This window comes from Miniopterus natalensis, chromosome 11, assembly GCF_054644295.1.
Source record: "Miniopterus natalensis isolate mMinNat1 chromosome 11, mMinNat1.hap1, whole genome shotgun sequence".
Classification (NCBI taxonomy): Eukaryota; Metazoa; Chordata; class Mammalia; order Chiroptera; family Miniopteridae; genus Miniopterus; species Miniopterus natalensis.
Window position 1 is genome coordinate 66,795,699 of NC_142091.1, and position 27,507 is coordinate 66,823,205.

At 49.0% G+C, this 27,507-nt stretch overlaps 1 protein-coding gene across 1 annotated transcript; it reads left to right on the plus strand.

The window, feature by feature from the left end:
* The first annotated feature begins 3,042 nt into the window (after positions 1–3,042).
* Positions 3,043–26,383, plus strand: CRY2 (cryptochrome circadian regulator 2). The gene is made up of 12 exons (XM_016204078.2): positions 3,043–3,257; positions 9,145–9,253; positions 11,681–11,823; positions 13,463–13,647; positions 14,651–14,739; positions 15,265–15,405; positions 16,557–16,868; positions 17,128–17,279; positions 17,401–17,603; positions 17,914–18,006; positions 19,178–19,319; positions 25,424–26,383. Exons 1-11 carry the CDS (start codon positions 3,043–3,045, stop codon positions 19,315–19,317), a joined length of 1,782 nt encoding a protein of 593 aa, XP_016059564.2. The 3' UTR covers positions 19,318–19,319; positions 25,424–26,383.
* Positions 26,384–27,507: the final 1,124 nt, after the last annotated feature.

Below are 27,507 nucleotides of genomic sequence, written 5' to 3' on the forward strand. Positions count from 1 at the left end.
AGGGTGGGCCCCGGTGCTCCCGGCTCAGCCTGGAACCGAGCGGCCGCTCCTTTCCCAGGCCCACCACTAGAGGGCGCGGGTGGCTTAGGTTCGCTAGGGACGTCCCTCCCTCCCGCCCCTGGTTACCTTTCAACCAATCATCAGATATTTACCCAAAACTCAGTGCACAGGGAATATAAAAAGCTGCCTAATCCAGTCTCCACGCAGGATTGTAACAAAAAGACAAACAGAACTGCTCTCCATGTCTCTTTTAAACATCTTTAGCAAGGAAAGAAGCTTCCCACTACCTGGCTAATTTGTCTCATTCCTAAACCACTTTACACTAAGTCCCTCCTTAAATCTCTTACTCTTCCCAACATAAACGAGCTTTTTGTTCTTAGTGGAAACAAGGAGCAACTGTTTGGCATCCTCATGCAACCACTCTACAGAGATGCTTGTATAGAGCGAGGTGTAAAGCTATGAAGTCAAACCTCAGTTCTCATTTCTCTCAAGGATATAATAGCACACGATTACATTTCACCTCCTTAGCAAGTTACATGTTCCTTTGGTCTCTCTCCGGTTTCTCTATGTTTCTTTTAAAGTGTAAAGTCCAAAAATGGATGGTGCACTCCGCTATCCTATCCAGTGCCACTTTCTGCTTCTTGCATGTTACCCTGGTAATATACCCAGACAATAGACAATCATTCAATAAAATAATTCATTTTTATCAACTTGATGATGAATTATATAGTTATTAAAATAAACACAAAGACGACGACATAGCAATATCGAACATGCTCTATGTTTTGTTTAAAAATGCATGCGATACTGCACCTCTGCCTTGAATAAAGCTAGAAAAAAATATTTGTGGACAAAGTCTCAGGGAGGCAACATAAAGATAAAAAAATAATTGATTTGTTTGGTTTGGGGGAATGATGGTGATTACTTCTCTTTATTTTCATTATTGGTATAATTTTGAGGGCTTCTCAAAAATGAGCAAAATCTTTCATTCACTCAGCAGTTATGGAGCACTCATTATGTGTAAGCCTAAGGGTGAGCTGTTGTGAGGAAGAAAAAGCAGACACAGATTCTGCTGTTCAGAATAATAATAGCTGATGACTATTAAATGCTTACTATATCCCAGCTACTATTATCATCCCTATCGTATAGGTTAAGAAAGAGGGGAACAGAGAGGTTAACTAGCTTACCAAAGTCATGCAGAGTCAAAGTAGAACCAAAATTTGAATGCAGCCATTGGGCTTAACCACAGTACAACACTGCTCTCATGATAGCCTAAAAAGATAGGGATAAGTGATAGTCAGCAAATATTTATTGAGCACCTACTACATGTCAGGTACCAAACTAGTTGCTAGGAACACACCAATGAGCAATATAAGCGCAGTCCCTGCCCTCGTAGAGCTCAGTCTATAGAGAAAGCATAATGGGAGTGGGGAAGAGAAAGAGATAAGAGTACTCATCTTTGAGGCTATAGGGAATAATCATCTTCTTAAACTCTCTGTTCCATTCCTAGAAGACCATCAACCTAGTGGAGAGAAAAAGGGATAGGAGAGGGGGGACAGAAAACCTCAAAAAAAAAAGTGACAAGAGGTGGCATCTATTTGTTCAGCAAGAGAGGATTCACAAATAAGAACAGGGTCAGGACTATGATTCTTAGGGTTCCTGCCAACCCTGTTCAACCCTAGTCCCTGTTCAATTTTTACTCCATTAAGTGCCAAGCACTGAGCTAGATACTAGAAATAAAACTGTAAGCCATGGCCCCTGTCCTTCAGGAGTTTATAGTCTAATGGGCAGACAGACAAGTAGGAAATTCTAGTACCATGTACTAAGGCCAGTGATAAGAAGCAGCACAGAACGAGACCAGGCACTATGCAGACTGGGACCAGACAGCAAGAAGGTGACATTATACTAAGCAGTGACACAGGGCAAACTGGAATTAGAAAGGAGGTGAGGGGGGGAGTGTGATCCAGGCTTGAGGGAACAGCTTGTGCAAAACCCTGGAAATGAAAGGAAGCCTGGGATTAAAATGACACTCTGGTTTGTAGAGTGGTGCCAATCAATGGCACTGAATTGCTAAATTCCTTCATTACTCATTCCCAGGATTAGGAGAGGTTCCAAGCATGAGCACAATGGTGCCAAACTGAAACAGACTGTTCTCCACTTGATAACCCCAGACATGATCAGAACATTTAGCCTACTGTCAACACTTCATTGTAGGTGTTCATATGCACATCAGGACGCTCCTTCCCCTCCTCAGACTATGCCACTTGCAGATGGCAAGTTGCTCAGCACAGATGTTAGTATAGCGTTCTGGATAAAAGCAGAAGATTAGGAATCACAGTAATCTGGCTGAGGTCCTTTTATGATATTGAGCAAGTCACTCAACCTAGGGCAGCCTCAAAATGTACTTGTCTGTAAAATGAGAATAATAACCCTTTCACTGGGGGTTGTTGAATGAATGCAACTGGCCTGAGTTGAGAGTACATGGTACAGTATATACAAGGAAATTATCACGTTGTTAGGCATATAAAATGCACTCAGCAAATGGCGGCTGCAACAGAATACTGTATGTGATATAACAGATTGCGGTAGATAATGACGACATTGATTACATGGTGATGTGGGACGATGAGTTGTCAGTTCTGTAGGTCACTGCCTGGAGACACAGCGACCCTCCCCTCTCCCCGGCCCACGCCCAGGCAGCTTCTTCCAGCCGGAGGCCTTGAACAGGATGCATGTAAGGGATCCTCTGGCCCTTGAGACTCGGTCTGTGGCGAGATCACCGCCGGGATCGCCCTACCTGCCCGCCAGCCGCCAGCTTGCCGGCAGACACATGGTGGAAACGTGAGGGGGCGGGGCCGGACTCTGAGCCGGTAGACCAATCGCCCGGCGGGAGGTTCCCAGCCAATGGCAGAGATGCTTCAGAGCCAGGGGGCGGGAACATAGAGAGGAGCGGCGGTGTCATAGGTCACTGGGCGGGTAGGGGGCGGGGCCCATGGCTATGACACCGGCAGAGCGGCAGTGGCCAGAGCAGTCAGGGCGGTGATGGCGGCGACTGCGGTGACGGCGGCAGCCGCGGCCCCGGCGCCGGCGCCCAGCACGGATGGCGCCTCCTCAGTGCATTGGTTCCGCAAGGGGCTTCGGCTCCACGACAACCCGGCGCTGCTGGCGGCAGTGCGCGGGGCGCGCTGTGTGCGCTGCGTTTACATCCTCGACCCTTGGTTCGCGGCCTCCTCCTCGGTCGGAATCAATAGATGGAGGTAAGGTGGCCCGGGGCGGGGTCGCGGGTTTCTAGGGACGAAACCTGGCCTCAGGGGCTCCGAGCGAAGAGCCCGCCCCCTACCCAAAAGGGGGAGGTTCTGCCCCCCTAGTCCCCACCCCCGGAAGACCTGGGCCTGAGGGAGGTGGGGCTGGGAGACGGAGCCGCGTCCACCGAGGAGAGTCCGGGACCCGGGAAGCAGTAAGGCATCGAACCAATGGCCTGGGCGGCCCAGGGCTCGACTGCTGACAAAGTGCTTCCGTACTGTGTTATCCCCACGGGCCTCAGACATTTCTGTGGGACAGAGATCATGATCCCCATTGTACAGATGAGACCTTTAAGCCCTAGAGACACAACGTTGACCTGCCCAAGGTCCTGTAGCCAGTGAGTGGCAGAACAGGGACTCCTGATCTAGGGCTCGTAGTGCTCAAGGAAGGGAGGAAAGGAGATGTTATGGTGTGAGGGTAGGGTCCGGGTTCTGAATCTGTGGCACTGAGATGATTGCATTCTTCAAGGAAAGAGCCCATTGCTGGGCTCCTGAAGGTCATTTCTAAGCTTTGGTTTGTTTGAATTTGTCCTTTCACCCATCCTGGCTTCCCTCCCCTAAGACTGCCCTGCCTCTGAAAGTGTCTGTAGACTGTGGTTTAGCATTAAATAAGGCCAGTGCAAGTCTCCCCTTCATTATAGATAAATAACTTAAAGACACGTCCAATTAGAGGCACTGTGTCCTGAGCTAGAGAGAAGTACTGAACCCATTTTGGAGAATTGCCTCTGCAGCTATGAGGTTGCTAGAAGACAAATTTTAAAAAGAACCAAAGTGTCACTTCCTCCTGCCTCTCCAAATTGAGTTGATTTTAAAGGACAGTAAAGCCACTATAGATTAGGTTTTTATCAACTGATATGCTAAGATTAGAGAGCATATGATATCAAGCTGTGATATCAAGGGCCCCTCTTTGATGACTCCCAGGAGATGGAGTCCATGGAATCATGGGAAAGGAGTAACAGAGGTAGTTGATGTATTTTCTCTGTAGCCAGGGTTGAAAACCAAGGAGTTTTGAGACATCGTGTACTCATCTCTTTTTAAAATGCCCCTCAGCAGTCATTTGGTTGTTTGCATTGTTTGGGGGGATGTTTGCTTGTGGCCTTGTTGCACTGATGGACAGGGTTATTCCCTGGATATGGTGGCTCTCAGCACACCATTCTTTCCTCTCCAGGGTGTGTGCCTTTCCAGGTAAGGGAGCACTCCTCGCAGTGGGCCTATGAAATGCCCCCTCCTGCGCCATTTATATAGAGGGAATGACTAAAGATAGTCCTGTGGAGAGCCTGCCCACACTGTTTTCAGGCTGCTCTATTGCTCTGCCTCTGCTCCAGTTTCCATAGATAGGAGCTTGGGTTTGACAAACATCCTCAAATGACCATCCCTACCATGGACATTAAACCAAGCCTCAGACTGCCTCTCTTCTTGTGGCAGTGTGCCAACCAGAGCAAAGTCAATAGAATAGGGCTACCTGCTTGTTACATAGTCACGAAAGAATTTCTTCTTTTATTGGGTTGTGGGGGACATTGCATAGGACCCCCTACTCCTTTGTGGTAGTGGAGATAAAAAATCAACACAAAACTGTTGTTTATTAAACTCAGATTTGCTAGGAACAGGTGTTTATGGATTTTTGTGGGTCACCCTTTTGTGGGTATGCTTTTCAGCCAGTGAAAAGAGAAAAGGAATGTGGCAGCTGATGCCTGAGTCAAACCCTGAAGTCATAGAGTCCCTGTAGCAATGCAGATATTAATTGAGCAATTATTTAATGAGTGCCAGGCACTGCTCTAGATGCACAGCAGTGAACAAGCAATTGTAGTGTCCAGAGCTCCGGAGCCTACATTTTAAGGGAGGAAGATAAGTAAACAACCATAATTTAGTAGAACTAAGTGTCAGGGAATAAATAAAAATAAGGGAACTAACTAGAGCAGTGGTTTTCAATCTTGCTGCACATGAGAATCCCTGAAGGATCTTTAAAAGATGCCCGGGCTCCCTCCTCCCCCAATTCTGATTTAATTGTCCTGGGTTATCGTCTGGGCATTAGGGTTTTAAAGGCTTTCATGTGCAGCAAAGCCTGAGAAGCGCTGGACTAGAGAACCACAGACCTGAGCCCAACAATTTGGGAAATGTGTCGCAGTGCACTGGCAGGAACTCTGGTTTTGGCGTTCAGAAGAAACAAGTGAAATAATACAAAACAAGTCGAATATGATAACTGCTCCTGGGCCTGGAAACACTCCTACCACCCCCACCTAACCATACTCTCTATTCCCATGATCAGATCCAGGGCAGAGCTGCAGGCTGTTTTTATGCACACAGTTGGGGGTTGGGGGTTGGGGGAGCGAAGGAGCCAGCAGTATCTCTGCATAACTGCAATATGTGTAATCTTCCGGTGGCTGTTTCTGGATCTGGGAGTGGTCTGGGAGAATTGTGCTGCAGCATAACATCCTAGCTCTGCAAACACTTCAGTTGCTGCTTCTGAGAAGCCTCCCTCGAAAGGGTGGGCCCTGGGCCATCTGCAAGAAGGGGGGGGGAAGCACAATCTGTGATCTCTTATCCTCCTGCGCCTCCTACACTGCCTCCCACATAGCATTTTTGTGCAGATGAATCAAATTAAAATAACCATGAATGGCACTTTCTAAGAGTAGAAGAAGACAGAGAAAGGCAACCAAGAAATATGTGTATTTATTAGTATAGGAGAAAGTTTAGTAGAAACAAATGAGAAACAAAGAAAGGCAACCTATAAATAGAGCTAGAAGTAAAGTTCCGTTTCCTAGAACAGTGCTTCTGAAACTTTCATGTGCAAAGGATTCACCAGGGATCTTGCTAAAGTGCAGATTCTGATCCTGGAAGGCTGGGATAGAGCTTGAGATTCGCATTTCACCAAGCTTCTGGGTAAGCCATGGTAACTGATCCTCAGAGGAGCGAGGGTCTGGGAGCAAAGGTCCTGGGCAGCATAACATCAGTGCTCAGGCAGTGAATCCTGGTCAAGAGGCTGCGGAGCCTGGTGGTTAAGAATGTAGATGCTGACTGGGTTTGAATTCTGGCCACTATTTAGCTGTAATATTGGTCAAATCACTTAATTTCTTGGTGCCTCAGTTTCCTCATCTGTAAAATGGAAATAATAACAGTATGTCATAGAGCTATTTTAGAATTAAATGAGGTAATATATGTAAAACAAGTAGTGCCTCATTTATTGCAAATGTTCATTAAATGTTCATTGTTGCTCTTATTATTTGGTTGCTGGGCTCAGAATTGGGCCTTCTGCTCCCTGCCTCAGCTATAGACCTCTCTTGTCAAAGATGAAAAGGGCTTTCATGGGGTTACCTATACTTAAGACATGTTGCAAGGAATCTCTTATTTTAGTACATGAGGTCTAGAAATAGAAGGCATCTGGAAGCTAGCTTTCAGATGTCCACGTCAGCCTCATTTACAGCTTCAAATGAAAGACCTCGGCAGCCTGGTGGACTGTGAAGGAAGAGGCTCACAAAGTGCATGGCAAGGACATTCCTGGGATCTGCAGATGGAGGACCGTCTGTCTTGGGGTTGTGTAATTTGTCACCAGGTAGCTCTAGCCATTCTGCATGGCAGAGCCCAAGTTTTAGGTGGCATGAGGCTATGTACATAGTTTTCTTATTTTCCTCCCAAGAGGAGTGGTGTTGGGAGGAGGCCAATACAAGTGCGTCACTCACCTCTCAGCTTTCTTTTCTAAGGGTGTCAGCTTTTCAAAAACAGAAATTCACAGAGGCAGAGCTTCTGGTTTGCATAACCCATTCGGCTGGTCAGTCTCCCGTCGCAACCCCTTGGAGAGTCTCTGCACACTCTTTAGCCAGCATGATGCTCTGGGCTGAGCCACGACTCAGCTCGTGCTGGAATGTGGGTCTGTGGCATCGCCCAGTGGGAGTGTCGTGTTGCAGACGTCAGAGGCAGCAGCGGGGGCTGGTTCTAGTTGGCAGCCCGGGAGCAGTTGCTGTTTCTCTACGCCTCCAGGAGGCAGGGAATGTGATGTGCTGCCCAGGAGGCACAGGGTTTCACTGTGCTCAAAATAAAATCTGGTGATTCCCGTTGTTGTCAGAGATGGGCAGGAGATGCTAAGGGGTAAATAGCAGGAGTCTGACCTGTCAGGGCATAGTCCCTGAGGAAGATCAGAATGTCAGTGGATTGCCTGTAGTCAGGCTTGTGTTTGTCAGAGAGGGACTCCAGACATATGAGGGCCTGCAGAATCTCAGCCCCTAGAGCAGTGTTTGTACCACTAAGAGGCCTTAGAAATGGGGAAAAGAGAAGAAAACAGTCTGACCAGTAGGTTCCTATCCTAGCTTCATCACTTAATTAATAACTGATCTTAGGCAAATTAACTAGCCTCTCTGTTTCATTTTCCTCATCTATAAAGTAAGGACAATTTTTCCCCTTCAAAATGTGTTGAGAGAATTAAAAATAAAACACACTTAAAATGCAAAGCAGACATATAATAATATTGGTAACATTGGTCACCTCTGGAGGATTAACATTGGTCACCCCTGGGGAGTCACAGGGGGAGGAGACTTTTTACTTTGTACTCTTTTGTAACTTGAACTTTGAACTATATAGTTATCTATTTAAAATGTTAATTTAATTTCATTTAAAAATGAAACACATATCATAAAATATGTTGATGGAATTTCTCAGAAAGGTGCTTGTGCCTAGCTGAACAGCTAGTAAATTTTTATGGTCACATAAAAAATAATTAAAAACCACCAAAGGCATTCAAAAAATGTTAATTTCCTTTCCCTTTTCCTTGGCGATCCAAATCTCAAGCTAGGTCACTTGAGTAACTGGAGTCCCCCTTACCCCAACCCAACCCCATCCCCGAAAGCATGTGAGGATATCCTATCGAGAAGTACTGTCTAAGGTCTTCTCCCTCTTGGGATGAGAACCTGGGGGCCGGAGCCCCGGACAGGCCTGGAGAATGAGCCACCTGCCAAACAAAACCCTGGGAAGTGGGGACCCCATCCAGGCTGTGGGGCTGTGGCCATAGACGCGCACACAGCCCAAAGCATGACTGCAGAAAGGCAGGGCATCTGTTGGACTGGGGTAGGTAGGATTTTTCAGAGCTACTGCAGGCTTGTTTCTTTGCTAATAGGACCTCAGCTTCATACCACACTATTGTACTTGTTTCAGATGGCTTTCTCATCCCTTTTGATTCTCATAGCAACCTTGTGATGGGTGGATATTTATACACAGGGCCTGAGGCTGAGAGGGAAGAAGTGACTTGCTTCTGATCACAGAGAAACAACAAGAGTAAGAGCAGCTCACATCGAGCCCACATTTTTTTAATGCCAGGCGCTGTATAAAATGTTTTTCATGCATTATTTGATTTTCATTTCTTAGCAATTCTTTTTTTTTTTTTTTTAATATATCTTTATTGATTTCAGAGAGAGGAAAGGAGAGGGAGAGAGAGAGATAGAAACATCAATGATGAGAGAGTCATTGATCGAGCCCACAACCCGGGCATGTGCCCTGACCAGGAATCAAACCCCAATCGCCTGGATCCTAGGTTGAAGCTCAACTGCTGAGCCACGCCCGGCCGGGCCATTTCTTAGCAATTCTATAGTTGTTAGATAGGTACTAACATCAACTCCACATTGCAGATTAGGAAAAAAGCTATCTGCCTAAAGTCACGCAAGTGGCAAAATCAGGATTTCAACTGATCCCCTACCATATCACACCTGGACTAGACCCTACCTAGGCCTCTCTGGTCCTGGTACTAATGATGCTACTTATTTGGCATAAACAGCGGGCCAGTTTCTCCCTGCTTACTTAGGAAAGAGAACGACTCTTTATGATGTTACCACTAACAAGGCCTCTGTGGGCTCTGCAGGTTCCTTCTTCAGTCTCTGGAAGATTTGGACACGAGTTTAAGGAAACTGAACTCTCGCCTGTTTGTAGTACGGGGACAGCCAGCTGACGTGTTCCCAAGACTATTCAAGGTAAGTGTGCAGAGTCGGGGAGAAGACAGTGAGAGTCCACTCCCCAGGGTTGCCCCACAGGTGGAATGAGATGATATTCTGACTGAGGAAATGGAAATAATCAGGGCTGGTCTGACCGCTGCTGCTGGAGAAGTTGGGAGCAAATGCAGCTGGTCAGCTTGCCGACAGAATGAAACTGTTAAGGAAAAAATTCTGTGTAACCACCATCTTCTTGGACAGTTCCCAGCACAGTCCAGACATGGGATGTAGCAAGTTATTCCACCCTGGATGCTTCCTTGGATGTTTCCTTGACTCAAGCCAGCAAGGTTTATTAGGGCTCTTTCCACGCCAGGACTTTAAGGCGAGGTTTCCTGTTTAGCAAGAGGCATTTCCTGTCTTTCTTTGCTCTGCTAATTGGGAAAAGAGTCAGCCTTTCTGAGGGAGCTTCCCTGCTCCCTCTTGGGTAAATGGCAGATGAAATCTTCATGTGGGCACCACACAGGCCTGTTTTCTATATCAGCAGCCCACTTTGCCCCCCAGCCCCTTTATAAAGCTTGTTTTAAAGTCCAAACAGAGGCAAAAGTACTCATGGACAGAGGGCTCTAGGACAGTCTCTCCTCATCCTCAGCACTCACGTTGTTTTTAGGCCCCTCTCCACTCAACTTCCTTCCCTACTCTTTTTAGGGGGAAGGATAGGAGGAAAGGTTTCATGTCAAGACAAGCAGCTCAGTAAACACTTCATCATTCACTTCACCTCCCCTCAACCCCCCGGCCCTTCCAAATGCACACGTACAAAGCACACAGTGTCAATAATAACCACCTTTCATTCAGGGCTGACTATGAGTCAGACACTGTTCTACGTAAGTGCTTTGCATACATTAATTCACTTACTTTTCACAGCAGCCCTAAGAGGTAGGTACCGCTGTCCCTACTGTACAGATGAGGAAACAATAACCTGCCCGTAGTCACGGAGCTAGGAAGTGGTGGTCTAGGATTCAAGCCCAGGCTCTCTGACTCCAAGCTGTGTTCTTAACATCTATACTATTAACCATATTTGCCTCTCTTTTCCCTCTGCATTGCCCTACTCTCTCCCAGCACCGCCAAGGCCAACCCCCAGTACAGCCCAGAGACACAGGTAGATCAGTCATTCGGTGTATACTGATTGAGCCTCTGCTATGTACTGGGCCCCATGCTAGGTACTAGGGTGATGAGGAGTGAAACAGCATGGTTTCCGCTCTGAGAGTTCACACTCTAATGGGGTAAACAGGTAAGTAATGGGCAACTTCACTGCCATATAATAAATGCTGTGATGGGAAAAGAGCAGGATGCAGGAGACTTACTGAAGGAGAAGGTCAAGGAAGGCTTCTTGGAGAAGGTGTCATGTAATAGCATTCTGATTTTTATCACAGGGCAATGAGTATTTAACAGTGTAATCTATATGAACTGCTAAGCCTGGTACGTGGCTCACGGTAAGGGCTCCATAAACATTTAGTGCTGTTATCTTTGCACAAGGATAACCAGCCCTGCTCAGGACCCAGACCCCAGGCAGGGCTGAGCCAGAACCAAACCAGCCTGAGCATGGCCAGGACATTTGCCCCAAGGAGTTCACAGTTTTAAGGGACCATAACCAGAGACTGTGGTTGGAATATGCTTTTCTTTCTGCTAGCTGCATGCTCTAGAGCTTTCTGTGGGTTATCTGTACAACCTTTCACAGGGCCAGCTTTCTTTCAACATTGCTAGGAAATCTAGAAATTTCTATCAGAAATAACTAAATACTTAGAAAAGAATTCCCTTCTTTTTTAACATGTAGCCCAGCCTGTCTGGTTTAATTTCTGTGACCTCTGGACTAAGGATTGCTCCTCCTTCTGCAGCTCTCTGAGAGCTGGAGCCTGTTAGCTCTGTTTGCTGCTGGCCTCAGCAGTGTTGCTGTGGAAACCATTAAGACACTTCACATAGTACAAGTCTGCCAAGAAAACTAGGCCAGAAGTTTGCAGGGCTGTGAGGAGCTCTGGGAAAGGCTTGCCGAGCAGGAGGGAGGTGGCAATCCTGTCCCAGACTGTCTCCACCAGTGAGTCAGTGCCTCTTGCTGGGACAGAGGGGGGGGGGAGCTCCCCTGAGAGCATTGTATTTCTAGCCTCCCGCTGCATTCCCCTACCTCAAGGACACAGCAAGTGCACAGGGCTACCCACCTCTCCTGATGCCACAGAGACCACTAGCCTCAGGCTCCAATGATGCCATGCTGTTGGCCTCACCTCAAAGGCCTGCCCTCCTCAAACCTTGTGAACCTGAGATTGTTTACTTTCCAGTTCAAATCATTGTCCCTGGTTTGTTCTGCAGCCCATTCTGACAGGTCTCTAGACTTTCTCTGTTCCCTCCCAGGATGGAACTGAGTGTCCAGCTTCCCCCTCCTCCCCAAACAGTGTAGCATAACAGATTCTCTCTCCACAGGAATGGGGGGTGACCCGCTTGACGTTTGAATATGACTCCGAACCCTTTGGGAAAGAACGGGATGCTGCCATCATGAAGATGGCCAAGGAAGCTGGTGTGGAGGTAGTGACCGAGAACTCTCATACTCTCTATGACCTGGACAGGTAAGAGATGGGTCCCAGGGGTCAGGTTACCAGTTGTGAGAGTTGGTGATTTGGGCCCCTGCTGAGCAGAACTCAGGGAGGTTTAGCAATATGGCCACCTGGCGCATGAGGTGTGGCATTTTATAGAAGCGGGAGGAGAATGGACCAGAGTTGGGCTTGTAGAACAGGTCTCAAAGAGCTTTTTCTGATTTGGGTGCAAAGAGGCTCTTTAAACCCAAGGTATGGAGCAGCAAGGATCCCCACTGAAGGTCTTCATAGACTTGCTCCTAATATGCTCCAGTCCCATCCACTCCTCATGTTCCCACTGCTGTCCTCCTCAAAGGCTGCCCTCTGACTTCTGTGGACCCTAAATGTTACCCCTCCCATAGGATCTCTATTCTCATAGGCCCAGTTTCTGTACCCAATATGAGTTCTCTGGGCTTCCCTAGCTATCTAGTTTTCCAGGTCATGCATTTAGATGTTGCTCAGGAGGCTCTAGAGATCCCTGCAGGGAGCTGATAACTAGAGTGGCCTCCTTCCCTGGGGACAGCCTCTATGTTTTCAGAGATTCTAGGAGGAAACCCTTTCTTCCCCTTCCCTGGCAGAGCTGTCACCCTCCTGCTGCTGCTGTTGCTGGCAAGGCGGCAGCCACCACTTCTTCCTACCTCCCTCTCAGTGGTGGCTGCCAGGAGGCGGGTCACACAGCTCTGCACGTGAGCTGAGCTCTCGGGAGGAGGTGCTGGGTGTGGAACTCCTCCTCCTGCCACGTGCAGGAGGAGGGGAGAGGTTCTGCGGGGGCAGCAGCCAACCTCAGATCTCCGAAAGAGGAGGAGAGAGAGCCAGAGAGCTGAACTGAGAAATGAACTCACCCAGCCAGCCGCTTTGCGTAAGCTGCTTCTTGGCCAACAAGAGCCTTGGGAATCTGGCTCTAACCCATCCCAATTCATCTTTATATAAACAGACTCAATTCTCCACTCTCCTACATCTTTTCTTATTACCTGAGTACAGCTATGTTTCTCTTGCTCATGAAAAAATACTTTGTAAACTGCAAAATACCCTTTATGTTTTAGTTGTTGCTATTAATAACCACAGCCCCAGTCTCTGGCTTAGGGAGGAGAGGCTGTTCTGCACCTCTTTGTTCTAGAAAATAGGGGCCAAGAAGGGAATGATTGTCCCACAAAAGAACACATTTGCAACCCTTATAAAGAACTTCTCAAGGCTTATGCCAGGATAGAGAGGAAGATCCACAGGAATTCCCATGGCATGGACAGCCAGGCTGAGTACCAAGAAAACTAGTGGGGATTTTTCTGTGATTAGAGAGATCTGGTCAGTCTGTCTAGGAGGAAACCCGTCTAGGCATTTCCTCCTGTCTGTAGGCGGCTCCACGTTGTCACCAGGGAACCTGGAATTGAGTCCCAGCTTTGACCCTGCCTTGCTCCATTACCTAAGGCACCTGCTCCAGCTCTCTGGGCTTCATTTACCCTCATTAAAATGGAGATATAGCTTCCTTTGCCTCTTCTTTCCACTTAGGGGTGGGACCTGTAAGCAGATAAGGAAAGGAACCCTCTAAGCCTTCAAAGTCTGGGCTCTTATCTAGGTGGGCAGGGACCCAGAATGAAGGGCCCTATGAGTGACCTTAGATGTGCTTTGGGATTCTCAGGATCATTGAGCTAAATGGACAGAAGCCACCCCTTACCTACAAGCGCTTTCAGGCCATCATCAGCCGCATGGAGCTACCCAAGAAGCCCGTGGGCTCCGTGACCAGCCAGCAGATGGAGAGCTGCCCGGCTGAGATCCAGGCGAACCACGATGAGACCTATGGCGTGCCCTCCCTGGAGGAACTGGGTGCGTGCTTCTGGCCCCAAGACTCTTAGGCCAGCACCTCCCTTTTTGTAAAATACCTGTTGCTTTCTTTCCTCTTTGTCAAAATAATGCATGTTATTTTAGACAATTTAGAAAAAATACAGAGAGCCTGGCCAGGTGTAGCTCCGCAGTTGAGCATCAACCTAGGATCCAGAGATTGTGGTTCATTTCCCAGTCAGGGCACATGCTCAGATTGTGGGCTTGATCCCCAATCAGGGGCATACTGGAGGCAGCTGATCAATGACTCTCATCATTGATGTTTCTGACTCTCTATCTCCCTCTCCCTTCCTCTCTCTCAAATCAATAAAAATATATTTTTTTAAAAAAGAAAAGAAAATGTAGAGAAATGAAAATGGAAATAATGGTCACTCTTTCCACCACTCAGAGATAACCACTGTGATTTTGGAATATGTCCTTCCGGTCTTTTTCCTGTTTGTACTCATAAGTTATCATATATTTCTAGTTCATGTCTCTGTTTTTGTACTTTTCCCTCTCAAATGATGTAGGCACAGTCACTGGTCCTGGCATCAGTGGGCTTTTCAATACCAAGATAACTAATACTGCTTTGTTGAAGGGGAGGGTCTCTTGGTCTCTCAGGGTACTGACTGACTACACCCTTTCTCTCTTTCTCCTTCCTCTCCTTAACCCCCATTTTTTGATCTGAACAAAGTTACCTTTCTCACCTGAAAACCACAGTTGTCAGCTAACCTGAAAGGGTGAACAGTCAAGGATTGCTCTCATCTGCCGGAAGGAGGGATGGCTGGGATGGGAAGGCAGGGAAGGGAGAGGGAAAAGCCACAGTGAGAAGAAAACCAGAATGACCTAGAAAAGACTGGAATGTTAGGGATTATCTCAGATCCAGTAGCAGCAAGAACACCGTGATTCAGTTCTTGCAGAGCTCAAAGAGCAGACTGATGTACCAGGACTTGCTGAGCCAGCACTGGAAAGGCCTGCCCTTCAATCCTGTGACCTGCTCCTCCTGTAGGGTTCCCCACTGAAGGACTTGGCCCCGCTGTTTGGCAGGGAGGAGAGACAGAAGCTCTGGCACGCCTGGATAAGCACTTGGAACGGAAGGTATGGCCCCATTTCTGAGAAATAGAACTTCAGCTGTTGGCCACCCATGCAGTGGGGAGTATGGGGTCAGGCTCATATCCCTTAGTGCCTCTTAGCTCAAAGTGGTTGAAAAATAAAAGATCTTCCTGATGGCCATAACAATAGCAATAATAGCAGCTACTATTGAGTACTTACCACCTGCTGGCCTCTGGGCTGAGCATTTCTGGGTTAAGTACCTGCTTTCATTATTTCCTTTCATCTTTCAACAGCCCTATAAGGTAGATATTCAGCTTTCTATTTTGTAGATTAGGAAATTAAGGCTTAGAGAGGTTATGAAACTTGCCTAAGGTCACATAGTAAGTAGTAGAGTAAGATCTTGTTCTATGTGATTCTAAAACTTGAGGGAGTTAATGAGTACAGCATTCAAGTCCTGGCTCCTGGCTTTTTGTTCGGTGATTGCAGGCAAACTTCTTAACCACCCAGCACTTCTGTTCTTTCCTCTGTAACATCCAGGCCTTTCCTTTCATGCCTTCTCTTTTGCTGCAGGCCTGGGTTGCCAACTATGAGAGACCCCGAATGAACGCCAACTCCCTGCTGGCCAGCCCCACTGGCCTCAGCCCCTACCTGCGCTTCGGCTGCCTGTCCTGCCGCCTCTTCTACTACCGCCTGTGGGACCTGTATAAAAAGGTTGGCACACAGTGAGGGCGGCATGCCCTGCCCCCACTTGCAGCAGAGTGGACCAGGACCTTCCAGGCCACTCAGTCACCCTGAAAATGGGCCTTGCCCCTGGCCTTGGGAGTGGGGACCAGGTTGTGGATCCTGGAGGTTCTTAAGTGAGTGTATAGTCAGAGAAGGTGGGGAAGAGTCCACAATCCAACTGCCGGTGGAGCCTTGCACAACCCAAACTGCTGATGTACATAAAATCCAGGTTACCAGGTAGAACAGAATAGGCAGAAAGCTGACCTCAGTGTGTCCCTAGAGGTGGCAGATCTGCTGGCAGCAGGTAGACAGGGCAACTACTCAGGGTGGGAGGCAGGAGGGCAAGGCCAGAGCCAGTCCTCAGCTGAAGAGCACAGTGGCCCTTTTGGGGTTATGTCCAGAGCATCAAAGAGGGAGTCCAAGAGTGGCTGCTGCCCGTCCGTGGTGAAGAGATGCCCTGGAGGGCTGCATGCGGGGACCTGCCATACAGACCGTAAGCAGATCCTGTGGTAATGCCCCCGTCTCCATTCGGAGAGCAAGCAGCACACCAACTATCAGATTCATCCTGCGTCTGTGTTGCTTCACGTTGCCCTGTCTTTCCCAATATCAGGATTCTGGGGTGGCATGGAGTGACTTAATGGGTGTAGTGGGTAATCTGTGATTTTAGGAAAATCATTATTCGCCTGGAGGTCTGATTTTTTAACTTCCTCATGGCCCCACATCCAGGCTATGGTATATAACTTATGTGACCAAAATCTAGACAGCGTATTTTATTATGTGTGGTGATGGGAAAAGTCCCTCTGATGGTCTAGAAAGTGGAACCAAACGGAGCCCTGAGCATGAGGATTATGAGCCAGTCAGGGAGTTTGGCTCCCAGTGCAGGGTTCCAGAGATACCCTTTTCCACTGCCACCTTTCTGCAGCTGTTCTCATGGCTCAGAGCAGGGCACAGCCAGACCTGGAGTCACAGCCAGTGGGCACACTGTGCGCTTCTTCTAGGGAACAGTCCCTGCATGTGTCTAGGGAGTTCAGAGCAACCAGGGTCATGGCAGCTCCTGATTGCTTTGTGGGAGAGGTCTGGGGACTCAGTGATGAGAGCTAGGCAAGCGTTTACATCTACATGCTCTTCCCAACCCTCAGGTGAAGCGGAACAGCACACCCCCCCTCTCCCTGTTTGGGCAACTCTTGTGGCGAGAGTTTTTCTACACGGCAGCCACCAATAACCCCAGGTTTGACCGCATGGAGGGGAACCCCATCTGCATCCAGATCCCCTGGGACCGCAACCCTGAGGCCCTGGCCAAGTGGGCCGAGGGCAAGACAGGCTTCCCTTGGATTGATGCCATCATGACCCAACTGAGGCAGGAAGGCTGGATCCACCATCTGGCCCGGCACGCGGTGGCCTGCTTCCTCACTCGTGGGGACCTCTGGGTCAGCTGGGAGAGTGGGGTCCGGGTGAGTGCTCTCTCAGCGGGTAGCTGGCCTGTGCCCCTTCATCAGGCCCAGCCAAGGGCAGCCCCTTCTGGGTTAGGGGCCGGGGTGGGGTCCCTGGGTCCAGAGGATCCCCTCCAAATCCTCTTTGCGGGCTCAGAGGGCATAGATGGGGCTTTCGAGCAGAAGGGCTTTGGCTCTTCTCCATGGGGCATGTGGTGACTCAGGGAGAACCAGGCATTAGGTGCCCAGGTAGGCTGATGTTCCACCTGCCCCCATCTAGGTGTTTGATGAGCTGCTCCTGGATGCAGACTTTAGCGTGAACGCGGGCAGCTGGATGTGGCTGTCCTGCAGTGCTTTCTTCCAGCAGTTCTTCCACTGCTACTGCCCTGTGGGTTTCGGCCGCCGCACAGACCCCAGTGGTGACTACATCAGGTGAGGGTGGAGATCAGCTCTCTGGCTCCTGGCCACTGTGGCCTCCTCCTAGGACGAGATACCCTTGACCCTTTGAAGGAGGGTCCCGGTGTGCTGATGGGTTGTCTGGTGTGTATTTCAGGCGATACCTGCCCAAATTGAAAGGGTTCCCCTCTCGCTATATCTATGAGCCCTGGAATGCCCCAGAGTCAATCCAGAAGGCAGCCAAGTGCATCATCGGTGTGGACTACCCACGGCCCATCGTCAACCATGCCGAAACCAGCCGGCTCAACATTGAGCGAATGAAGCAGATTTATCAGCAGCTCTCTCGCTACCGGGGACTCTGTAAGGAGCCACTACTCCCCACCAACCCCAGCTCACTGAAAGGAAGGGCAGCACCTGCAGGTTCGGGGGGCTTAGAGGGGGGTTTCCAGATGCCTCTACGGAGACAGTGCTATCCTCCAGGCTGTCACGTTGACTTGACTTCCCACGACACAGGACACTGCATGGTGGGCTGGGTCCGGCCTCTGACAAGTCGTGGGACTAAGTGGAACCTTGGTGTCAGCCCCAGGACCTCTCACCTTGTTTTCACCTCCCCTGAAGCCATCTGCAGTCCTGTGAGAGTGTATTCTGATTGCTCCCCTGCTTCTCCCAGGTCTGTTGGCATCTGTCCCATCCTGTGTGGAAGACCTCAGCAATCCAGTGGCAGAACCCAGCTCAAGCCAAACTGGAAGCATGAGCAGTGCACGTGAGTGGCAGCTGGCCTGCTGTGGCCTATGCCCATCTTGAGGGCACTTCGGAACCACCACCACTTCTGTCCCTGAGGGCTGATGACAAAGGCCAGAACAAATTTGTGCCCCGATGGAGTTTATATCCCACCTGGGGCAGACAGATAGTAAAGGAACCGTGCAGCTCATCTCAGATAACAGTGCTTCTGGGAAAATAAAATTGAGTGACCCGATGAGAGAGGCTGGAGAAGGGGGATTACTTCGGGTTATTGTAGATTGGAGTAGTCGGGGAACACCTCTGAACAGGGACCAAGTAGTGAGCAAAGCCAACCTTTCTAAGAACTGCATTCCCAGCAAAGGGAAAAGCAAGAAAAGCCTCAGAGACAAGAACAAGTTTACCCCATTCAGGGAACAAAGGTAGGGAGGCCATGCGGCTGGAATTTCCCAAATGAGGAGCTAGAATGAGAGAGAAGGACAAATGTAGCGGGAGTTGCATCGCTTAGGCTCAGTGGCCACGCAGGGTATTCAGGTTCTGCCATCAGTACACTGAGGAGGCGCCGACATGGTCAGCAGTGTGGGGCGTGATCGGGTTTATGTTTTACAAAGCTCACTCTGCCTGCTGTGTGGCGGGGACAGTGTGGGCAGGAGTGAGTGCAGGGAGGCCAGAAGGGAGGTGACTGCAGTTGTCCAGGCAGGTGATGGGAGCATGGCCCAGTGGTGGCAGGATAGAGAAAAGTAGATAGCCTTGCCGCATTCTTAACCTCCTCCCTTGGGCTCTGGGATGAAGGTCAGTAAGGTGAGACTGGCATGAACTCTAGGGACTTTTCTAGTTTGCTCAGCAAGGCTGGTGCCGCAGCTCATTCCTGCTTTAGGAGGCATGTCCAGGGTCGCAGAGGGAATTCCTCACCTTCAGAGCAAGGACAGCAGACAGGGAAAATCAGGCCTGGAGCCCAGGAGATTTGGGGCCCAAGAGCCAGCTCTGCTGCCAACACGCTTGGCCGTGCTCTCCTTGGAAATTTCCAGACAGGGTCCTTCCTGAAAGGAAGGCCAAGGGTCAGGCCTGAGGAGCAGCATGCTGGCATTGCACTGATGAGCAGGCTCCCTGTCCCTTAAAGAGCTGCCACTGCATAGTTTCAGGTCATCTTGGCTCTACACACAGTCTGTGTGACACTTTGACCTACTTCCCTACAGGCCCCAAACCACTACCTAGTGGCCCAGCGTCCCCCAAACGCAAGCTGGAAGCAGCCGAGGAGCCACCTGGTGAAGAACTCAGCAAACGGGCCCGGGTGGCGGAGCTGTCTGCCCCAGAGCTGCCAAGCAGCGACGTCTGAGAGTGAGTGACAGCAGATTCAGTTTCAGGAGGGAAGGTGGGAGAGAGGGCGAGGCAGGTGTGGAAAACTACTTCCCTTCTAGCTGAAGGCCAAAACCCAACAAACTAGATTAAAAGTTAGTGGGAACTGCATGATTTTTTAGGACTTCAGTTAAAGAATTCTACCATTCTGACTTACTAAAATTTCAAAGTAAAGCCCTTTCATTCTTTGCCAACTAAGGGGGGAAAATTGGAGATCAGGGAGAGCTCTTTCTACTTTTCAAAGTGAGGAAAATCTAACAAAAAAAGCAGAGACCCGGATGTGGAGCTGTGAGAGAAATGGCCTTGTGGCCAGGTCTGAGGATGCTCAGGGCCCCTCAGCTATCACCCCATAGGCTGTGTTCTGTAGGTAGGCCAGGGGAGGGCAGCACTTACCTTCAGAAAAGAGGCAGGCTCTCAGTTCAGCCCCTCCTAAGGACCAGTGGCCTCGGGCTCCCCATCATCTGTGTCTCTCACAGCCACTCCTCCTCCTCACCTTTCTCATGGCTTTGACTCTGTGCTTTCCTATTAGCACTCATCTTTCTTGGAAACCTCCTGAAAGTTTAAGAAAAACAAACAAAAAATACCTTTCTCCTTCCCTAGAGCAGAAAGGGCCTTTTGTGCCTTTCTTGGAGAAATATAAATTATTGTCCTCTTGGAGTCATCTCAGGCAGTTCCGTATGTGCCATGAGATTGGAGGGTGACTTTCTTTATGGAGCCAATTGATTCTGTTTTCCAAACCCTTCCATTTCAGGGCGGGGCGGGGCCATTTGGCTTGAGCATCCAGGCTTGAGTGTGGTGAGACAGCAAGTGTTTGATGCGTGTGCCCTTTACCCCACTGGGCTCATTGCTGATGGACAGATTTGTGCTATCTTGTTCTAGGAGCACCGGCAGCCTTAGGTACTGTTCTCTTAGTTATCTCTTAGTTCTGTGATACTAAGCAAAGTTCATTCTGTTTCACAAATCTGGAACTTGCCAGGCTGATATTCCTACTTTCAGGTGAGAAGACCAAAGCACAGAGAGGTTAAATGTCCAGGTCAAGGATGCTCAGTAAGCTAATGGCATTCAGTTCAACATGAAATTGTTGCCAACAGGTGTGTGAGAAAGGGGAGCATAAGACATATAAAATGTGATAAGATGTGTATCCACAAGGATTTAACAACCTGCTTAGAAAAAGTAGACGTAGCTATGATTCCTAGATAAATGATACAGATTCTGCACACTTACACACGACAGCTATTGGTGGGCTGGAGTGGTCAGGGAATACAATATAGAAGTGTACAGTAGGGGGCCTGAGAGATGCCTTGGATTTAGAGGGCATCTCAGACAAGAAAACAGCTTAATGATTAGATGAGCTTGTACAAATTACTTAACCACTCTGAAATTCAGTTTGCTCATCTACAAGTTAGATTGTTGTTGCAAAGATTAAATGACTAAATGTGTGTCACTTAGGAATGTATGGGGCTATGGGAATAAAACCTGATTACTGTATTTAAAACAAATAGGAGCTTACTTTCTTACCTAACAAGAGGCCCCTGGCCCAGTGTTGCTGGGTTTGGTTTGGTGGCTTAACAGTGCCAGAGCCAGTTTTTCTGAGATTCTCTTGCTTCATGGACTCAAGGTGGCTACTACAGCTTCAGTCATCAATTCCTCATCCAAAGCAGGAAAGAGAAGGAATAGCAGAGACAGCTGTACTCATTCATTCAGTAAACATATGTTCATTGATCACAATTTGTCAGACACTGGGATTGTAAGCATTGGGATATGGTTGTGAGCAAGACTTACAAAGTCCCTTTCCTCTTGGCTCTTAGTGGGAGGAGACAGAAAAAAACAAATAGGTATGTAATATTTCAACAGGCCCTAAGTGGTATGAAGAAAAAATAAAGTTGGGTAATAAGCTAGAAAGTAAAGGCGGGCACAGTGGAGGTTGCAGTTTTATACTATAAAGGTTATCAGGGGATGCCTCTCTTCATTTTATAAAAAAAAAAAAAGCTTTCCCAGAATACCCACCCCAGCTTTTCATATTGGTCTCATGAGCCAGAACTGAGTCAAAAAGCCAACAAGGTGGGAAGTTGGGATCTTGTTTGTCCAGATTAGTATAGACCATTGGTTTTTCGACTAGAGTGAGCAATAGAATACCCTAGAGAATTTGTTAAGCCACAGATTGCTGGGCCCCACCCACAGAGTTTCTGATTCAGTAGGTCTGGGGTGGAGCCTTAGAATTTGCATTTCTGACAAGTTCCCAGTGGTTGATGATGCTGTTCTGGGACTGAACTTTGAGAATCACTGACTTAGGCCAATCATGATCCATTGTCTGGGCCAGGCCATGACCCACTGAACAAAATCTAGGTTTTGTTAGCTAGGAAGTGTGGACAACCACAAGTGTCTGCGTAACACTGAAGACACTTAGCCCAGTGCCTGGCTAAAGACTCAGGAATGGTAGCTATGAGGATGGTGATGATGATGATGGAGGATATTGTATCATTATTATTTTAAAATAACATAAGGTTATAGTTACGTCTGATCATGGAGGGTCTTAAATGTCAGGCAGGTGAGTCCTTGGTCTACTCTCTGGGAGCTAAGGGCTTCTGGAACAGGAGAGTGAAATGATCAAACTGGCACTTTTGGAAGATTCACCAGGCATTGAGCCGGGATCTGCAGAGGAAATGGGAGCAGGAGAGAACCAGCTAGGAGGCTGTAGCAGTCATTCCAAGCAACATTACAGAGATGACACTTGTTTAGTTGTAGATCCCTCCTTACATGAAATAATGTATGTGAGAGGCACTGGGCAGTCTGTAAAATGGAACACACAAGTGGAGGCGATGTATTCGGAAGAGCCCCAGCTTCACACTCACCTTGAGAAGTGTGTGCACCCTGTCCTGCTATTCAGTGCCTGGGAGCCTTCACACAAATTGCCTCGCCTCTAGTGCTCAGTTCCTGACCTGGAAATGAGAAGCTGGGACTCTATCCCTGAACTTTCCCTGGCACTTACTCAGTAGCTGTTGGCTGATTGAGGCCCCTCCCTTTTGCTGTGTAATTTGTATGGTGCAAGAAGGGCCCATGAGCATGGTTGATATGAGGAATGAGCTCAGCGTTGTGCCCCATCCAGGCCCAGCTGCACTTCTGTACTTCCCTGCTCCTAACTTGGGAGCTGGTAGCAAACTCTGCCGCTCTCAAGTTCTTGGCACTGTGCCTCACCCAGTATGGTGGGAAGAGGGTGACACCTGAGACTTGGCTACAGGCTGCAAAGTTTCCTGCAGCCTTTGAGCCAGTGTGGTATCCTCTGCTGACATAAGCTCATGCATACTCTCCCTCCTGGGCTTGGATGGGGGAAGGGTGGGCTTACAGATTTGGGTTTCTTATTACCATCCAATGGACTGGAAGGGGTGTGAGGCCACAGGTACCCAGGGAGCCATCCTAACTAACAGTGGGCACACTGAGGGAGGCAGTCAGTAGTTTGTTTTGTGTTCCAGCTGTTTCTGTGTTTCTTGTATTAATGACGGTGAGAGAGTCTGACAATCGAGAGATTGATTTTTTGGAGCGTTTTATGAGTTGATTTTTCCCCTGGTGCCTCTCCCCTGGCTGTTCTTCCCTTTCCTTTTGTGCTGCTGTCATCATTTTCCTGCAAGGCCTCATCTGATTTCCTCGACCCCCCTGTTCTGCAGACCTAGGCCCTAGCTTGAGAACAGGAGCACAGGGACCATCTAGTGGTCTGCTGATCAGGCACCTTGAGTAACTAGTTGAACAGGTCTTGGACTGGCTGTGTAGTCAAGGACAAGCTGGTTCTTCCAAATCTCGATTTACCGTGCTTGTGTTTTTGAACCCATCATAGAGTGGCTTTGATCACTGGGGCTTATCTGAGGCCAGGACACTGCCACCTCCCTTCATGAGCCTGTCCTGTAGCTAAATCATGTCTGAGTCTACATAGGTCTGAACTGTTGTCATTGTAGCCACCTGAGTGCACCTCACCCCCTTATCTGCTAAGCCCAAGGCACTGGGCTTAAGTTCTTCAGCCCTTTTTGGGTTACCCATGCTTTGAGAGACTGATGAAGGATGGTGGCTCTCCCCAGAAAATTGCACCTGTTCACGTACACACACAAAAATGCACAAACTTCAGGGCCTTCGTGGACTGCCCTTAAGCCTCTCTTTGGACCCCTACAGGAGTCCCCGAAGGAGATCCCTTGACCTAGGACTCCAAGAGCACTCTTTATGTCCCCCATGCCTGAAGATGAAGAAAACACAAGAAGCAGAGGTGTCAGGAAGGGCCTGTTGGGCTGTACCCTCCAATCCTGGAGCTTTTCATTTCAGAATAGCCAGCTCTCTGGCTTAACAGCAGGGGTCAGAGAAACTGTGTCTGAAACACATACACAGTCAGCATGTTTCTATAAACATACATACACTTTAGAAGCATTTGTTTGTAGTGAAAATATATGGCTGGGTTTTTACAGTACAAGCTTAAAGGGGGAAATTGTTGGAAGGGATATGCATCTGAAAGAATGAGGCGCTCAGTACTGACCTGTACAGGCGCCCACTCCTACATTGCTCTCTAGTTTACCCCAAGTCAGAGAAATTCTCTGATAATAAAATCTAGATAACATCATCTTCAGGTTTAACATTTGTCTTAAAAGGGTTACATGTGTCAGAAGACTGATTTCAAATCTGAGTCCAGGGTCTTTGACTTTTGACAGCAGGTTTCCTTTTCTGTTAACATCTGAGCTTCCATTTATGTTGCTCGGATATTAATCTAATGCCGCCGTGCTGAATTTCTTCTTTTTCTATCCTCTAAATGTCTTAATGGGCAATGCTATAGCATAGAGATTACTTAGTGTCAACATACGGGTTTGGAATCAGACAGGCCTGGGTTTCCTGTCTTGGCTCTGCCACTTCTGAACGCTGCCATCTTGGGCAGTTTACTTGTCTCTCTGCCTTCAGTTCTCTCATCTGTAGAAATGGAGGCCATATCCTCAGGGTGCGTGGGTGGTTTGCTAGGGCAGCAATAATAAAACACCACAGACTATGTGACTTAAATAACAGAAATTTATTCTCTCTCAGTTCAAGAGACTAAAAGTCTTAACTGCAGGTGACCAGCAGGGTGGGTTCCTTCCGAGAGCCGAGCCTCTCTTCTTGGCTTGTAGGTAGCCGTCATCTCCCTGTATCTCCACATGGCCTCCCCTCTGTGTATATCTGTGTCCTAATCTCCTCTTCTTATAAGAACACCAGTCACATGGGGTGAGGACCCACCCTAATCACCTCATTTTAATTAAATTACCTCTTTAAAGACCCCATCTCCAAAAACAGTCACATTCTGAGCTTAATATGAATTTGGGGAGACACGATTCAGCCATAACACAAGTGTGTCCTGCCTGACCCATAGGCTCAGTGGGCCTCCTTAGTACCTGCCTCACCACTGTACAGCCTTTGAACAGGACGCTGAGAGTCTGCTCACTCTCAGACACGCAGACCTACTTAAACAGGCAACCCTGCACGTGACGGGCTTACCCTGGCCCCTCATCAGGCGTGAGACCATTTCTTCTCTCTGCCCCAGATTCAGGATGTTATAAATCTTTAAAATGAATCACCTTGGTGTCTCCTCTCTCCTCCACTCAGTCCTCTAGCACAGTACCAGGCTTCTTTATCTATATGAGGAAATGTCTAAACCCAGTCATTGCCTTCATCTTCAAAATTACTGGTCCTGGCTGACTTCTCTTCCAGCCATTTTATTCTGACTCTCCGTTTCTGGCAGCAGCTGCTCTGCCTTGATTCAAAAACTGCCCTTGTCATATCTGAGCAGTGTCCCCCAAGGCCTCGGATGAACCTCACATGGGCTCCTCCTCCTCTGCCCTCAGCCCTGGAGCAGCGGAGGCCCAGTGGGTCTGCCAGGGAGAGCTTGTGCTACCCAGTGCCTCGGAGAGGCAGTGTTCAGGCACCCAGTGGCATCCCAGCAACAACCTGTCCCTGGGCACTGTGGCACATGTGCTCTTCCCAGTTCTCAGTCTGAGCGTCCCCAGAGCAGCAGACAAAAGAGCTTGTCTCTGGGCAGCTGAGCAGCTTCCTGAATGTTCCTTTCAGCACTTGTTTTTCTTTTTCAGCTGCAGCGCTGTGGCTCCGTGAGCAAAGCCTGGGTGCCTGAGCAGCCACCACGGCAGCAGAGAGCAACCTGCAGAAAAGCTGACACCGCCAGAGATTGAGCGAACATGTGTGTGTGTGTGTGCGCGTGCAGAGGAAGGAGTGGTGTGCCTATTTGCGTGTGCATGCATCTGTTTACACTCGTGTGATTCTGAATACTGCCTGGGCTGGAGAAGTACCTGTAGCAGCTTCACCTCAGCCTCAGACACCAGGTTAGAGGTCATGGCTGTGACTTTCAGCCACCACCTGTCCCTGCCAGCCAGCTGCCTTGTCTAAACAGACAAGTGGTAGGACCCTAGCTGGGATTCCAGCATCTGCCCCTCCCTAGTCCCCCCCACACACACACACAGCTCACATTAGACTGAGGAGCAGGAGGGCAACATTTCTGGCTCATATCCAGAGCATGGGATTCTAGAAGCAGGCAGAGCCTTACTGAGTTCCTCCGGATCTTGGATGCCGAGCAGGCTGGAGAGGACAGGTGCTGTCCACATGTAGTCCCCTGGCCTGGTTACTTACTTATTTTAAAATTCCCTGCCACTGGGCCCTCCAGATCCTTCCTCAGGCATCTAGGACAGAGCACAAGGCTGTGGACAGATCTGAAAACTTTTTGACATCACACGCCAGTACCTATATGCACGGTACTGTAGACAGAACCTAGAAAGTACATTCACCTTATGGAAGCTGAAAGCCTAAGGTTACAAATAGTATCCCAGCACTTACTGTTCCTTCCCTAGAAGCTGAGAGCCAGCCTCAGAGCTGACTGGAGAGCCAGTGCCTCTACCAGGAGGAGGCTGGGTTCCTGGCTCCTCTGGCCACACTCCAGGGCACCACAGTGCTGCCACTGAGGTCAGCTGACTTCTGTCCAGGCAAGCCTTTCTAGCCTGTGCTCTACAGGCTCCAGTGCCTGCCTGGGACTGGTCAGCATGCCATGTCAGCTCTGCCGGTAGCTAGACGCCAAGGACCCAGGCAGGTGGACTCGGGTGGGGGCTGCCAGGGACAGTTGGTTAAGGTCCAAGTAGAAAGCCCACCCAGCACACCAACCCTTCCAGGAGCAGTGGGTGGGAGGCTTGACCCAGAGAAGCCAAGGCCTTACATTCCAGGAGCGGCCTATGCCTCCCACCTCAACCCCCCTGTTGAAGGCCTGTGCTGAGAAAGGCATAATGAAAAGAAGGACTGTGGTCAGCTGCAGCAAGTCTTCCTTCCACCCTGTGGCCTGCACTTGAGCCACAAAGTGCGCGCGCGCGTGTGCACGCGTGTGCACGTGTCTGAGTGTGCATGCATGTGCACACAAGTGTGCATGTGTGTGTGCACACATAGCTGAGAGACTGATTCCTTAGATTTTTGCCCTCACATGTTATGTTAAGCTGGCCTCCGGGCCCTCTCCTCTCTACCTCCCTGTGACCTTTCCTAGCCTCCTAGCTGTTAACTTCCTGGGCTCCAGCCCTGTCCCTCACTGTCCTCTGTCCTTGGACCAGAATCCTGGGCTCACGCCCGCCTCCATCAGCTGTCCAGCACACTGACAGGCTTCTTCCTGAGATGTCCTCAGGTTTGCTCAGCCAGACAGCTGCCTTTAGAGTCCAACTGTTGTGTTTATGTCACCCTCACTAGAAATGTCCCATAATCATCTGGGGGAAGCAGGGCACAGGTGACGGTGTGTATTCGAAGATTTGGGTTGGGGATGTCTCTCTCTGCTTAGCCCCAGCCAGGAGGAAAGAGAGTTGGGGGCTATTGCCATAAAGGGAGTACAGCAAGCCTGGGAGGGCTGGTCTGAGAAACTGAGAAGGCCAGAGGGCTTAGGGCCAGATCAGTATTTATTTAGCAGCACCTTCAAATATCAGTATGAGCCCCTTGTCCTGCCTATTTGATGATGGCTCTCTTCCCTAAGGTACAAGTTGGCCAGACCACGTACCCCTTCTTCAACATCCCTGGCATGCTGGCCCATTATCAGTGGAGTGGAGTGGTCCACTCCCAGAGCTGGGTGGAGTGGGGTTAGGAAAGGGTGCATCTGGTGGCCTGGAACTCCATTGTGGCTTTGTGCCTCCCCTTT

Excerpts from the sequence above, each read along its gene's own strand:
- CRY2 (XM_016204078.2), top strand. The coding sequence starts at position 3,043 with ATGGCGGCGACTGCGGTGACGGCGGCAGCCGCGGCCCCGGCGCCGGCG. Across the intron at positions 11,824-13,462 it reads ACTCTCTATGACCTGGACAG|GATCATTGAGCTAAATGGAC; the intron begins GTAAGAGATGGG and ends TGGGATTCTCAG. Across the intron at positions 14,740-15,264 it reads ATAAGCACTTGGAACGGAAG|GCCTGGGTTGCCAACTATGA; the intron begins GTATGGCCCCAT and ends CTTTTGCTGCAG.